Source organism: Rhagoletis pomonella, unplaced genomic scaffold (genome assembly GCF_013731165.1).
Source record: "Rhagoletis pomonella isolate Grant_MI unplaced genomic scaffold, Rhpom_1.0 Rhpom_scaffold_00007, whole genome shotgun sequence".
NCBI lineage: Eukaryota > Metazoa > Arthropoda > Insecta > Diptera > Tephritidae > Rhagoletis > Rhagoletis pomonella.
Window position 1 is genome coordinate 61,369,622 of NW_023458561.1, and position 12,366 is coordinate 61,381,987.

General features: G+C 36.6%; 2 protein-coding genes across 2 annotated transcripts; one reads left to right on the forward strand and one right to left on the reverse strand.

Moving 5' to 3' along the window:
• Window positions 1-2,195: 2,195 nt before the first annotated feature.
• LOC118743936 (putative gustatory receptor 59e) lies at window positions 2,196-7,196 on the reverse strand. Its single transcript, XM_036476697.1, has 4 exons — window positions 7,055-7,196; window positions 3,032-3,609; window positions 2,810-2,962; window positions 2,196-2,367 (listed from the first exon to the last, which is right to left on the reverse strand). Exons 1-4 carry the CDS (start codon window positions 7,194-7,196, stop codon window positions 2,257-2,259), a joined length of 984 nt encoding a protein of 327 aa, XP_036332590.1. The 3' UTR covers window positions 2,196-2,256.
• Window positions 7,197-8,735: 1,539 nt separating this feature from the next.
• LOC118743937 (putative gustatory receptor 59f) lies at window positions 8,736-12,224 on the forward strand. The gene is made up of 4 exons (XM_036476698.1): window positions 8,736-9,752; window positions 11,798-11,860; window positions 11,918-12,007; window positions 12,077-12,224. The coding sequence occupies exons 1-4, from the start codon at window positions 8,736-8,738 to the stop codon at window positions 12,182-12,184; spliced, it is 1,278 nt and encodes a 425-aa protein (XP_036332591.1). The 3' UTR covers window positions 12,185-12,224.
• Window positions 12,225-12,366: the final 142 nt, after the last annotated feature.

The window sequence follows — 12,366 nt, forward strand, 5'->3', positions numbered from 1 at the left end:
AAGAGCTTATGTACGTATGTATATATTTTGTTTCGAGATACATATACCTCTTACCTACATATATACATACGTATGTATATTATAATTTTAAATCGCAAATTAATTTTGCTTTTGCATTCAGTAACAACAAATCTAAATTTTTACCTACATTAGCCCCTGTACCTTGTATTATGTGCAACCTAAAATTTCTTTTTTAAAAGTTTTATTTACAGGAGTACATGCGTGAATTGAGTGAATGTTACTAAAGTAGAACAGTATCAAAACTATTTAAATATCCTCAAGTGCATTGCTGAGCTACACGAAAGTATGTTTTCCATATTTTTAACTCAACAAAAACAGTCTACATATTTACTTGTCTATTCACTCATTAACTCGAACTAAAGCGTGTTAATGATTTCTGTGCATGCCAAATTATCTGTCAACCATCCATAAATTTTTAATGAATAATTGCTTTACACAAATAAATAACTACATACCGCTCATTTACTTCAGCAATGCCATAACTCAAACAAAAAACCAAAAACCCGAGAAAAATAGAAAACTTTTGAATTTACATATCGATGGCTGAGTGGAAGATCGACCTATCTCGGCAGCCAGTTCGAAAACGCTCTATCTCAAAAAACTTTTCAAGAACGCTTTATTTCAGAACTCGTTTCAAAAACGCCCTATATCAGCATATTTTCAATATATTTTGAAGTGAGATAGGGCGTTTTTGAACCGAATTTTGAGATAGGGTGTTTTTCAATTAAATTCTGAAGTAGGGTGTTCTTGAAAAGTTTTTTGAGATAGAGCGTTTTCGAACTGGCTGCCAAGATAGGTGGATCTTCCGCTCAGCCATCGATATCCTCTAATAGTTCTATTTAATGAGCTCTTTTTAATCGACAGCTATACAACTATGAAATTGTAACAAAACATAGAATAACAGATATTTGGGATCATGACACTATTGAAGTAAATGACCGATGTGCACATACAAAAATACCCCGTAGGAAATAAGTGCGCGTAATAACACCTTACCCGCAAGTTACACTTCACCCGGCGGTCCTGACCAAATGCGCGGCCGCGTTAGGAAAGTAGGATTTTAGAATGTACTATGAACATTTGGAATCAGACATACTTCTGAGCCACTTTAGCAAATAAAGCATGAAAAATGTAACTACATCAGTCGCTCAGAAATAGTAACATTGGCGGCACGTTATTTTGCAACTTACAACGTAAGAGGTCATCGGAGATGTTCATTTTGTGCTGTACTAATAGATGGCGTTGCTCATGATGACAATTTTTCTACTAAAAGCTGAGGGAAAATATAGATTACCTTGTAAGGTGCTCACATATTTTCCTAGTGGGTATGTACATTACTATGAATTACTAAAGATGTTACTGCTTTCCTAACCTAACCATAAAATATAAGTTTTATCAGCAGATTGGGCGGTCTAATTGGCTCATTTAGCTAAATTTAGAAAACAAATTTCTAGTCTTAGTCGAAATGGGTTGCTATTATCCATGCAAAAAGATACTTTTTACTAAAAATTAAAAACTAATAATTTTCTTCAGTGAAAATAGTACATGCACCCACCCTGTCGGAAACAATAATTACCAAAAAAGGAATATAAGTTACCGTTGAAACACAATGCCAGGGAATGGCGAATTTTTCGCCGCGAATGTCCGCTGTAAAAATTAAAACACACTTAGTTTGTTCCCTAGGGTTGTCCAAAAATGCATGTGAAAGAGTAAAGTCATCATTTTTATGCTCTCACCCCCTAAGGTTGTTCTATACCGAAAAAATATACCCTTATTTTTTTATTTTGAAATCAAAAAATACTTGGAGGTCGCTCAGAGCGCCCAAAGTTTTCCATGTATTTTAAATGGGGAAAAAACTATTTTTCGTAGAAATGGTATAGAATAGTTAAAAATCAATATTTTTCGATCCCTATAATAATACCCAATTGCTTACTTAGCCATTTTTTCATCGCAACTATAATTTATAGGTCCGCCAAAAACCCACAAAAACACACACACACACACAGCCTTAAAATGCAAAAACCGTTATTTCGATGATAACAAATCATTTCGATCCTTCCTTAATTTCATTAGCAATATGTTCAATCATACATACATAGATTGCAACTAGTGAATTTTATTAAACAATTTTATTTTTGATAAATATCTTCAAAATATATATAAATGAGTTTTTATTGTCCTTAGGTGTCTGTCTACTTATACAGGAACTAACGTAGAGGATTACATTATACCAGATCAATTTGTATTATTTGCTGTCACAAAATCGTTATTCATTTTCTCAAATGAATTATTGCTTAGATCAATCTGTATGAGAAACATTACACAGTTGGTTACTGTACATAAAATCTGCAAGAAAGTAAAAAAAGAAATATTAAAACTGTTAATAAATCCAGATGTTAGAAAAATGGCGTTGTACATATAGATGTGAATAAAATTACAACCGATGGCAAATAATTATAACACTAGTTTACAGTGATTTTCACCTGTGGCATTTGACTGCCATTTCCTATGAAAAATTTGTCCCTGAATCCGAATATGAAAGCAGATATTAAGAGAGTAGAACAGTTTTCGAGATATAGCTAAATTTCCTTTCTTCGAGTTTTGAAAAAAATGATAGGAAATATATTTGTAATTCGTTAGTTCTTAACTTGCCCCCCGAGTCCCCTAAAGCCATTTTCATTGGGAATATTCGGACGCTTAAAATGTTTTGTGAATCCCCCACACAACTAAATTTTCTCCGCGAGTCAGTCTAGTACCACCAAATTTGTTTACATATGTATTTACCTACCCCTGTAAGCAGCAACAAATCCAACTCAACTACACCGCACGCCATTTCCGTTGGCTTTCGTGCCATCATTTGTAGTAGAAAGCGATTGATAGCATGTTCCATATCTTCCGTTGAAATTTTTATCTCGTTAAGCACAAGTGGAGTGCGACACTTCTAAAAAAAAAAACAAAAAAAAAACAAATAAAAGTTAAACAAACAAAAATGTAACTACGTCTCGCTCACCTCCTCTACAATTGCATTATTTGCGATTAGTATTAAGAAAATGCGGGCCAAATGTTGTAGTTGCCAAAGTATTTTGCCCGGCTCAGAAGTGTGAAAACTTTTGTAAATCTCAAAAACATAAATGGATAAAGCAAAAAGTGAACCCAAAAAGTGGAGCAACAATATGAAACCGAAAACATTAGCCACTTGCTCCATTAGCGCATCCAAGTCCGCGTATAGACGGCGTATGAATTCCAAAATCTCGTAATCACTACAAATATCCGAATATGAATTGCAGAACTCTCGTTTATACCATGCAAACTCTGTAACATAAGCCACATGAGACTCAAATTTTCTAGAGCACTCGCTGCTTTCTTCCAATCGGGATGAGCTACGCAATACGTTGTGACGTGTTCCTAGGCGTTGCTTGAGCGCCTCATTAAAACGCTTATAAAGTAGACAAGCAAAACGCAAACACAACCAATATTGACCCAATTTCAATGATAGCAGAAAGCTTGGTAAATTATGTGCGCCTACACCACGCATCAGTTCATAAAATTGATATTCAACATGAAAATACTTTAAGCAAAGAAACATCACTGCGAGCAGTAAAATGCATAAACTGTAAAATTTTAATTCCTTGCAAAGCGTCGACAAGAGTTTAAACTCCGATGCACGGGGATGCTGCGCTTCAAAGCGATTTATTTCCATTAGGATATGCATAAATTTTCGCGGAATAGTACTATAGTGCAGGGCGTAATAAAAAGTGCTGAGCACAATAGAGGTACCAATAAAGTTGTTGACTATAATTTCACCAAAATAAAATACTTTCTCAATTAGAATTATGGATGGATCTAGTGTGCTTATATAACTCCAGCTTAGCGCGTAAATGCATATAAGAATAAGCAAACCAAGAAGACAATGCAACCGCTGCAATAGTTGAAATTTGTTTTTGCGCAGATGCGACTTTAAAATAGGTGCCACACAGAATAGTTGACAAATCGCTGCGAGTACGTGTATCAGGCGATTCAAGGGCGCGTGGATAGTGAGTTTGCGGTATGATTTCTGTGTGAGTGCCGGTGCCACCATTGTGCTGTAAAGAGAGTACCGAAGATGCTTAAGTATGTGTGATCCTTGTGGTATCAATTATTTTTTCAAAATTTTATATTTGATGATGCACTACATCTATATACTCTAGGAACATTTCTGCATCAAAAAAAAATAAAATGTCGCTTATGTCTTTTTGGCGGTTAGAGTTCGATTTGTCGCGGGCTACATGTGTATGTATGTACATTAGACTGCATCACCAAAAAAAGTTACGGTTTTTCCGCTGGGATTACAAAATTTATTATATTTTAAGACATTCACAAAAATATTTCGCAAAAATATTAAGATTTACGTGAGCTGGACCGATTTGAAAACACCTCCAAAAATGGAGTTTTTTATGAATAAAAATAATTTCTTAAAGAACTTTATGAAAAAGTCCCCTCAGATGACAAAACAGATTAAGTTTAAAAAATCTGTATAAAAATATTTAAAAATCTTTTCAAGGGAATCATAACAATGAGATTTTTGATGCTGTTTTTTTTAACTTTTTCAAATATTGATTTACGAAAAACCTTAATAACTGGTCAAAACTATTCTGATTTAGACTAATGGGATCTCAGTAGAAAGTTATTTTCAAACTATTTTTATTTCTGTGCAAAAAAAAAAGTCATTCGAGCCCCAATTTTGTTTTCAAATACCAACACATCTTAATTCAACTTTGAAGGACGTTCGTTAGTTCATCATTAGCAAAGAAACAAAAAGGGTGAGAAAATACCTTTCCCTACAAGTTTAAATCGGAAGAGCTTAGGTTCAATTATTCAAGTTTTTCTTATACCATTCTTTGAAAAAAGTTCAAAATTTTTTTAAATTTTTTAAAAATATTTTTATGAAAATATTTTAAGCTATTACCGTTTTGTCATTGGAGGGGATTTTTTTTCAAAAAAAATAAAAATCTTTAAGAAACTATTTTTATTCATAAAAAACTCCATTTTCGGAGGTATTTTCAAATCGGTCCAGCTCACGTAAGTCTTAATATTTTTCCGCAATATTTTGGTGGACGTCTTAAAATATAATTGATTTTATAACTCCAATGAAAAAACAGTACCGATTTTTTTTTTTTTTTTTTTGTATGCGGAGTGATGCAGTCTAATGTACATACATACATATGCACTCATTTTTTAGCAATTAGGGTTACTTTCTTGGACTTCCTTAGACCTCACTGGAAACCTTCAGCCGTATAAAAGATCGACCTATGGCTACTTTAAAAACCTTTACGGATCGTTGCTTTTCTGAATTAGCTTTAAGTAGCTTTTTAATCGTTCACACTCCCTTTAAGGATTAGTGGATGATTCAAAGGGACTGGAGCTCACCACACTGGTAAAGTATCTAACGTCAATAAGATAATATACTCTGATAACCTAGTCGCAGTGAAATTGCAAGGAGGTGTACGGCTGACGAGTGTGGCTGAAACGAACTCACTGGGCAGTGAGCATGTCAGTTCAGCGAACATTGAGCGAAAACTAGGACGTAATATGTACCTCCCGTTTGTAATAGTGATTCTGACAGGTCACTGTGTGAAAGGAGTTTACGCGCTGGGAAGACTAAAAATCTCATCTGACGTTTATTACTGCAGTTGCTTGAAGGATTATTGGACGGTCTGACCTCTATATTTTCTACGAAGATGACAAGTTTTACACTTATTGGCCAAGCTCATTAGTCCTCTTCGTAACTTTGTATTTGATCCGTGACACATATGTAGCGTGAAACAAAGGTGATGCAGACCTTTGACATTTGTTATATGTTATTGTTTTCTTCTCTGTTTCAGACAATCAGTACTACAGACTTTGGAAAACTTAGTCATGGAGCTAATTGTAAGCGCCAAAATATTATTAGATAGATTAGTCATGGAGCGATACTCAGTTGAACAAGGCGTAGAAGTAATCCAATCGTTGATGTCCATCCATTCCTTACAGCCTACCGTACTAGTACTCACAGTTCCAAAACTATCCTACATGTGAGCATGTAGCTAACGATAATTTTGTGCAGGATATACCATCCTGCCAAGCGTCAAAAGTGGAACTACTGCATATCCATGGTGTGTTCACATGCATGTGCTGAGGTCAGCGTTAATCGTTGGAGTAGAGATAACATTAGCAGATAGTATTAATATGAAATTGTTTCAATTTTTAATGAGTACAAAAATCATTTAAGTGTTTGGCGTGATGACAACTATTACCCTATACAAATACACTATTTAATGCTTGCAGCAGGTTAGTGTGCCGTACAAAAAGTGAATCCGCATTTGACCCACTAGGAAAGCGTATGTAATATACAAATATAGGATACAGCTAATTGGTACGAACCATTTTATTCGGATTTTTATGCTAAAATATAAGCGTAAAAATATGTACCATCATAACTAAAAGGTGGTTCTTCTAGACCTTTTTTCAATTTCAAATAAAACACTTACCCGAAAGAACTTTCTCTGACATTTACTTTTTTAAAATAATTTCATTTAAATGTTGGCCGCGGCTAAGCTGTACGTCGTCGATTCGGAAGGTCTTACTGTCAATTACTCTTTTCAGCAATACGGGAATATTTATTATCAACTCCAATATTCCCCTTAAAATTTTCTTTCGATCACTTCCGACTATGCAACCCTTTTTCTCAAAATGCCTCTCGTCTCGATCGCTTTTACCTTCATCGGGGGCTTGTGAGAACCTTGCAGAGAATTCAGATGAAATCTTCTCTCGTGAGCCATCAGTTAGATATGATAACTCTCCCATCAAAAATAATTCTTAGAAAATACTAAAAAAGTCAACCAATCAGCTAAGGCGTGTAAATACTACAGCTACTCGCGCACTCCTTCCTCACCCACTTCCACTCAAGCGTTGTGTAGGGAAGGTGTAACTTTTGGGTGGAATGACCGATAAATTTATTCACGAAATCGCCATCAAACTCGATATTAGGCTTTCAGGCCACTATAATGTAATTTACTGATGTATCTAATGCAGGAACCGTAAAGCTCGGTAACTTCCGCGAAGCCGTTCCAATCAGCTTTGTTAAAGTTGGTATAGGTACGGTGGTGCGCGGGTGCAAAGTCGGTGGCCTTATTGATCGTGGAGGCTGGTGGGGCCATTTGGCTTGAGCAACAGGGGGCCACAAAGCTTGTGTGAGACCTAATGCCTGAACAGGTTCTTTGGTGGCTCCATCCGTTGCAGGAATTGCACCTAACCGAAGTGGATGGAGTCGTCTCTGCCAAACGCAGCAGAAGTATGTTTCTGCTACGGGGTTAGGCTCAATGCCCGCCCGGATAAGAAGGATGCGGAGCAATCTGGCTGCAGGGTATTGCTCCATGACGTGAAATTATTGAAGGGTATCGCCGATCTAAACGGGGTTAGGTCGCCAAAACAACAGCCTTTGATTGGGTAAAACCCAATGGCGATAAAGATGTTTAATCTGTAGTTAGTGTTAACCAGACATTGAACAACCGACCCTAAGTATTCGTTATATCACCTTCTAGCTTCTTGGAAGGAGCTCTCTCAATTAAAAGAAAACTTTATTTACAGAAGTTACCATTTAATATTCCGACAGAACCGCAACAGACTGCTCATTAATATCTAGGCGTTGTTCCTTTGGGAATCCAATCCCGTATTCCTCGGACTAAAAGTAGTAAAACTGTCAATAAACAAAAATTCGCTCAGAGCGAAAGAGTAACACTGAAAAGTACGGGATCGCTTTTTAGTAAAAAAATGGTAACTTCTGACAAGTTCAACATAACCTCAAAATTTTGATAGCGAAATTTTGCTTATTTTGTGTGTAAACACACTCAGCTCACACATGTAAATAAGTAAAAATACTTTCAAATTCATCCACTTAAAAAAGTAATTAAATAGTTTTCAACATTCATTAACAGAGTGATCTTTCCTTTTGTTTCCAATTTAGTTGTCAAACACACTACAGCTGATCCTTTGACACATTTACCAGAATTTGTGGCTTCCGACAGAGAGAGGACCTTAGTTACTCTCTTTTTTTGTCCTCTCAATTGTCAGAGAACCGAGTACGGGATCGATTTCCAATAAAATCTGACTAATTCTGACTATTTCTGACTAGTCCGGACTCGTACAGGATCGTATTGAATAATTCATCATCTATTCCGTTCGAAAATAATAATCATTAGTGCATTCACTGTCTTTTTCTTGCAGGGAAAAATGCTTGCTAAGGGCATTCAAATATTTTCCTACCAGTTCTTTCTAGCATAGAAAGGAATACTCCTCACACCCTTGTAGCGTGCACTTCATCAACAAATTTCTCGACAGGAATATTTGTACACTAACATACTAACATAGTTCGGCCAGTGAAGCCCTAATGCATTTCACTAAAAGCCCATAATTAACGACATGTTGACATATGATTTGCTCAGTTATTTAAAAATTAAAATCTATTAGTTTTAGAGGAAACCTACGAGTACCTTCAAAGCGGGTATTCATTCATCATGAGTGTGTGAATATCGCGCTTCATACTAAACACAAATTACCTGTTGTATTCATTAATCAAAGAATGTGATATACTATTAATTTTACCATTTGAAGCACTTAACCAAGGTGCCACGTGCTGCACCGTGACGCGCATAAAACCGTTTCAGTCTGTGTTTGGATTCCAATCGGTCTTTTATAGAATGTTGTCAGCAATAGTTTATAAACAAAAATCGAGCAATCGGGTGAAACCACTAAAGAAATCGTCGCCTAATTCGTCCAGCGAGCAGATTACCGTTAATGTATTAGAAACGCGACTATATCGTTCAGTTCATGTTCTTTTAATACTCTCCGAGCTATTTGTATGCCTGCCTTATGGCGCTCATCGACGCCTACCAACAACGACCAGCAGCTGCAGTGATAAAATTTTAATGTTACTCCACATCACCTGGAGCATTGGTATTTACGTCAGTCTCGTCTTCACCATCTACGGCGAGTACACGCAATCCGACAAGGACTTGCCCACCGTACAAAAACCGTTGTTCTTTTGCGAGTATTTAGTCTATCTGGTGCACTTATTTCAAATATTACTCTCTACCTACTGGGCGCGCCAAAAATGTCGACGTTTCTTGCACACAATCGCAGAATTCGATTATAAACTTATATCATTCGGAAGACCACCAGAATATCAACAACTGAATCGCTTTATAAGAGCTCATCTGTATCTGATACTGTTATATGTGGTCGCTACCGCTGTCGTTGACTACTTCTACACCGCTGGCATTATGACGCACTTCATTCGCAGCCTAGCCGTTTATCTGTTGCCAAATCTGGTGTTATGCTTCTCGCTGGTACAGTACTACACCCTGCTATATGCCATGGCTCAACGTATAATTTGGCTGAATGAAATCCTGCACGCGGAGCTTTCGCTAAAAACGTCTGCCAGAGTTTTGCGCGAAAAACTACAAGACATTCGATTAAGCTACTCGACACTTCAGATATTCACAAAGGAAGTAAATAATTCTTTTGCCCTCTCACTGGTGCTGGTTTACATTGGATCCTTCACAAACTTGTCGGTTAATCTTTTCCTGTTGTACAAATACTTGGACGATGCGTCTAACTCCACATTTTCATGGATTATGTACTCGTTGGTTTGGACAAGCATGCATATTGGCAAAATGTTCTGCATACTTTATTTTAATTATGGTGTACAGAGTCAGGTATTGTAATTTGGTGTTTGGTAGTTATATTTAAAACTTACGTTTTTCTAAGCATGCTAGGCGGATTCGGTTTCTCAATACGGGGGTAAATTCGCACTTTATGGTAGTCAGGATGAACGACGAAAGGCATTAGTAGATTCTTCTTATATCTTCAAAGAAAGTTTGTGTATTCAAATTATTTGCAGGAGGTACTAAAAAATTCATTGCCTACACTCGATAGAGTCATAAATTGATAATTCATATAGTTAGTTTTTGGTTTTGTTTTGAATTATTTAGTCATAGTATTTTTTAGAGTTGGTATCAGTACGCATTTGCACCAAATTTTATGGATTATGACTTAAGTGTACTAATTTCATTAGAACTCATTGCAGATCTCTGTACTAAATAGAACCCAGTAGGCTAATATAATCTTGTCTTCATACATACATATGTAAATACACAGCAAGCCAGCTCAGAGAATGCTAGACGTATACTGTATCATGCTAAGTCACAAGGGTTAACTAACCATTAGTAGATCTACGTCGATTGAGTGTACTTCCTATACCAGTAAAGACGCAAAGAACGAATCTTAATCGAACTTGTGTGGTGTGACTCAAATACATACTTCGGCAATTTACATGAGGACAAGGAGGTAGATACAAAGCAAAGCAGAGAGGGAGGCAATAGAAAACCAAAGCTATATAAGTACCATCATTTATCAGCCTCGCAAAACGAAAACTTTTTTGCAAGACACTGCAGACTAGGAGAACATCTCAATATATGGGATATAGTACAATCATCTTTATCGGATTGCGACTTGACAAGGAAGACGCCATCCCATATTATAGATGAGTAGGGGAGCCTCTCTCCCTCTGGACCAACCCAGTTGAAATGGCACACTTCCTGGGTCTCCCGTTAGTTGCGCTTGACGGCAATAATTGAGGGATTGAGGGACAAGCCGAACTAGACAGGGCTAAGTAGCTGCTACAATAATAACAGCGAGTACGACGCCGCCTGCAGAAGACGACGTGGCGAGTCTAGGCTCAATATGGCCATAGACTGCGCAAATTCCCTATATCAGCAATTTCTCCAGAAATTTCTCAGAGGTTTGGCCTTTGGTTGCAGACAGAGTGGAAGCGAAGCCGAAGATGAAGATGAAGACGAAGACGTAGATGAAAAACAGTGCTGTAGTAAACATGTGAAAGTGATCACAGGGCAAACGAAGACGAAGGCGAAGATGAAGACGGTTGCGCAAGCAGTCAGCTTGAAACTGTGCGGTACTATTTTCAAAGACGAATCGCCTGCTGTGATGAGTTGTTTACATTTTATTTAACTGTTTGCAATTGTGAAAAAACGCGTTTTTCAAGAAAATCGCAAAATTTTTTTGGCAAAATGTAATCAAACGTATTAATTGGCATACTTGTATATTCGAAAAATGTCTGTCCGTCTTACCGTAACACATAATACAAGTGGCGAAATTCTCCAAAAGTTGTCCTATACAAATTATTTCATGAATAGCTGTTTTTTTCTTTATTTTCTTTAGATTTTATATAAAAAAAAAAGGTTTTATTTAGAAACAAATCTTCATATCATTCATCTTCCACTATGAACACTCGCCAGCTTGGCCGCAACGCAAACAATTCGGCTTCGGATCCGTCTTCATCTTCATCGTCGACTTCGCTACCACTCTGTCTGCAACCTTCGTGTTTGGCCGAGCTTGTCCTCCAATTTGTAGGGTGCGCCTTGATGTTGTTACACAACACGGCGGGGAGTCCTAGAGTTTTACCCAGACCCCGAACGGCGATTGTATTTTTATGAGAAGCTGTTTTTCGTGGCGGATATACACTCGGAGGTTAGCCATTGCCTGCCGAGGGGCGACCGCTGTTAAGGAAAAACCTTTCCAAATTTTGTTGTGATGTTGCCTTCACCACTACACCACAGCGGCCGCGGTTAAGAATTACGGACCGTATATATTACTTGGCAAAGAAGTATTTATCCAGTTACAAGGCTGATGAAAAAAAAAAACTTTCTTTATTTAAAAGTATTATTCTATTTTATTTTTTCAGAAAAACAGTACAGCATTAATAATGAATGAAATAGAAGGACAGAACTCGGAAATGGAAGAAACGGTATGCCGTACAATTTTCTAAAAATGTGTTAAAATTATTTTTAATAATTAATTGCAGATAACACACTTCATATTGCAATTGATTATAAATACGAGAACTAATGTTGTTTGTGGCGTGGTAGAATTAAATATGAACTTTATCACATCAGTAAGTGCTAAGACATAACTTTCATAAAGTTAGAAACCAAATAAAATTGTTTACAAAATTTTTATTTAGCTACTTGTCGGCACCTCCACCATATTCATATTCCTACTACAGTACGACATCACCTATGAGGCGCTCACACAAACTCACAAATCAGGTAGCCGCAGTCAAATGGACTAAACGTCGCTTCAGTTATATGTACATACATATGTACATTACAAATGCATGAATGAAAATATTTTTATGTGTGATCACCAAATAAAATATTTTAATTTAGTTAATAAAATATTTATTTTAATTTCATTGAGCACATTTTCGTAACCCACTAGTGTAGGCGCAACGCGAACAAATAATTCTTCGTT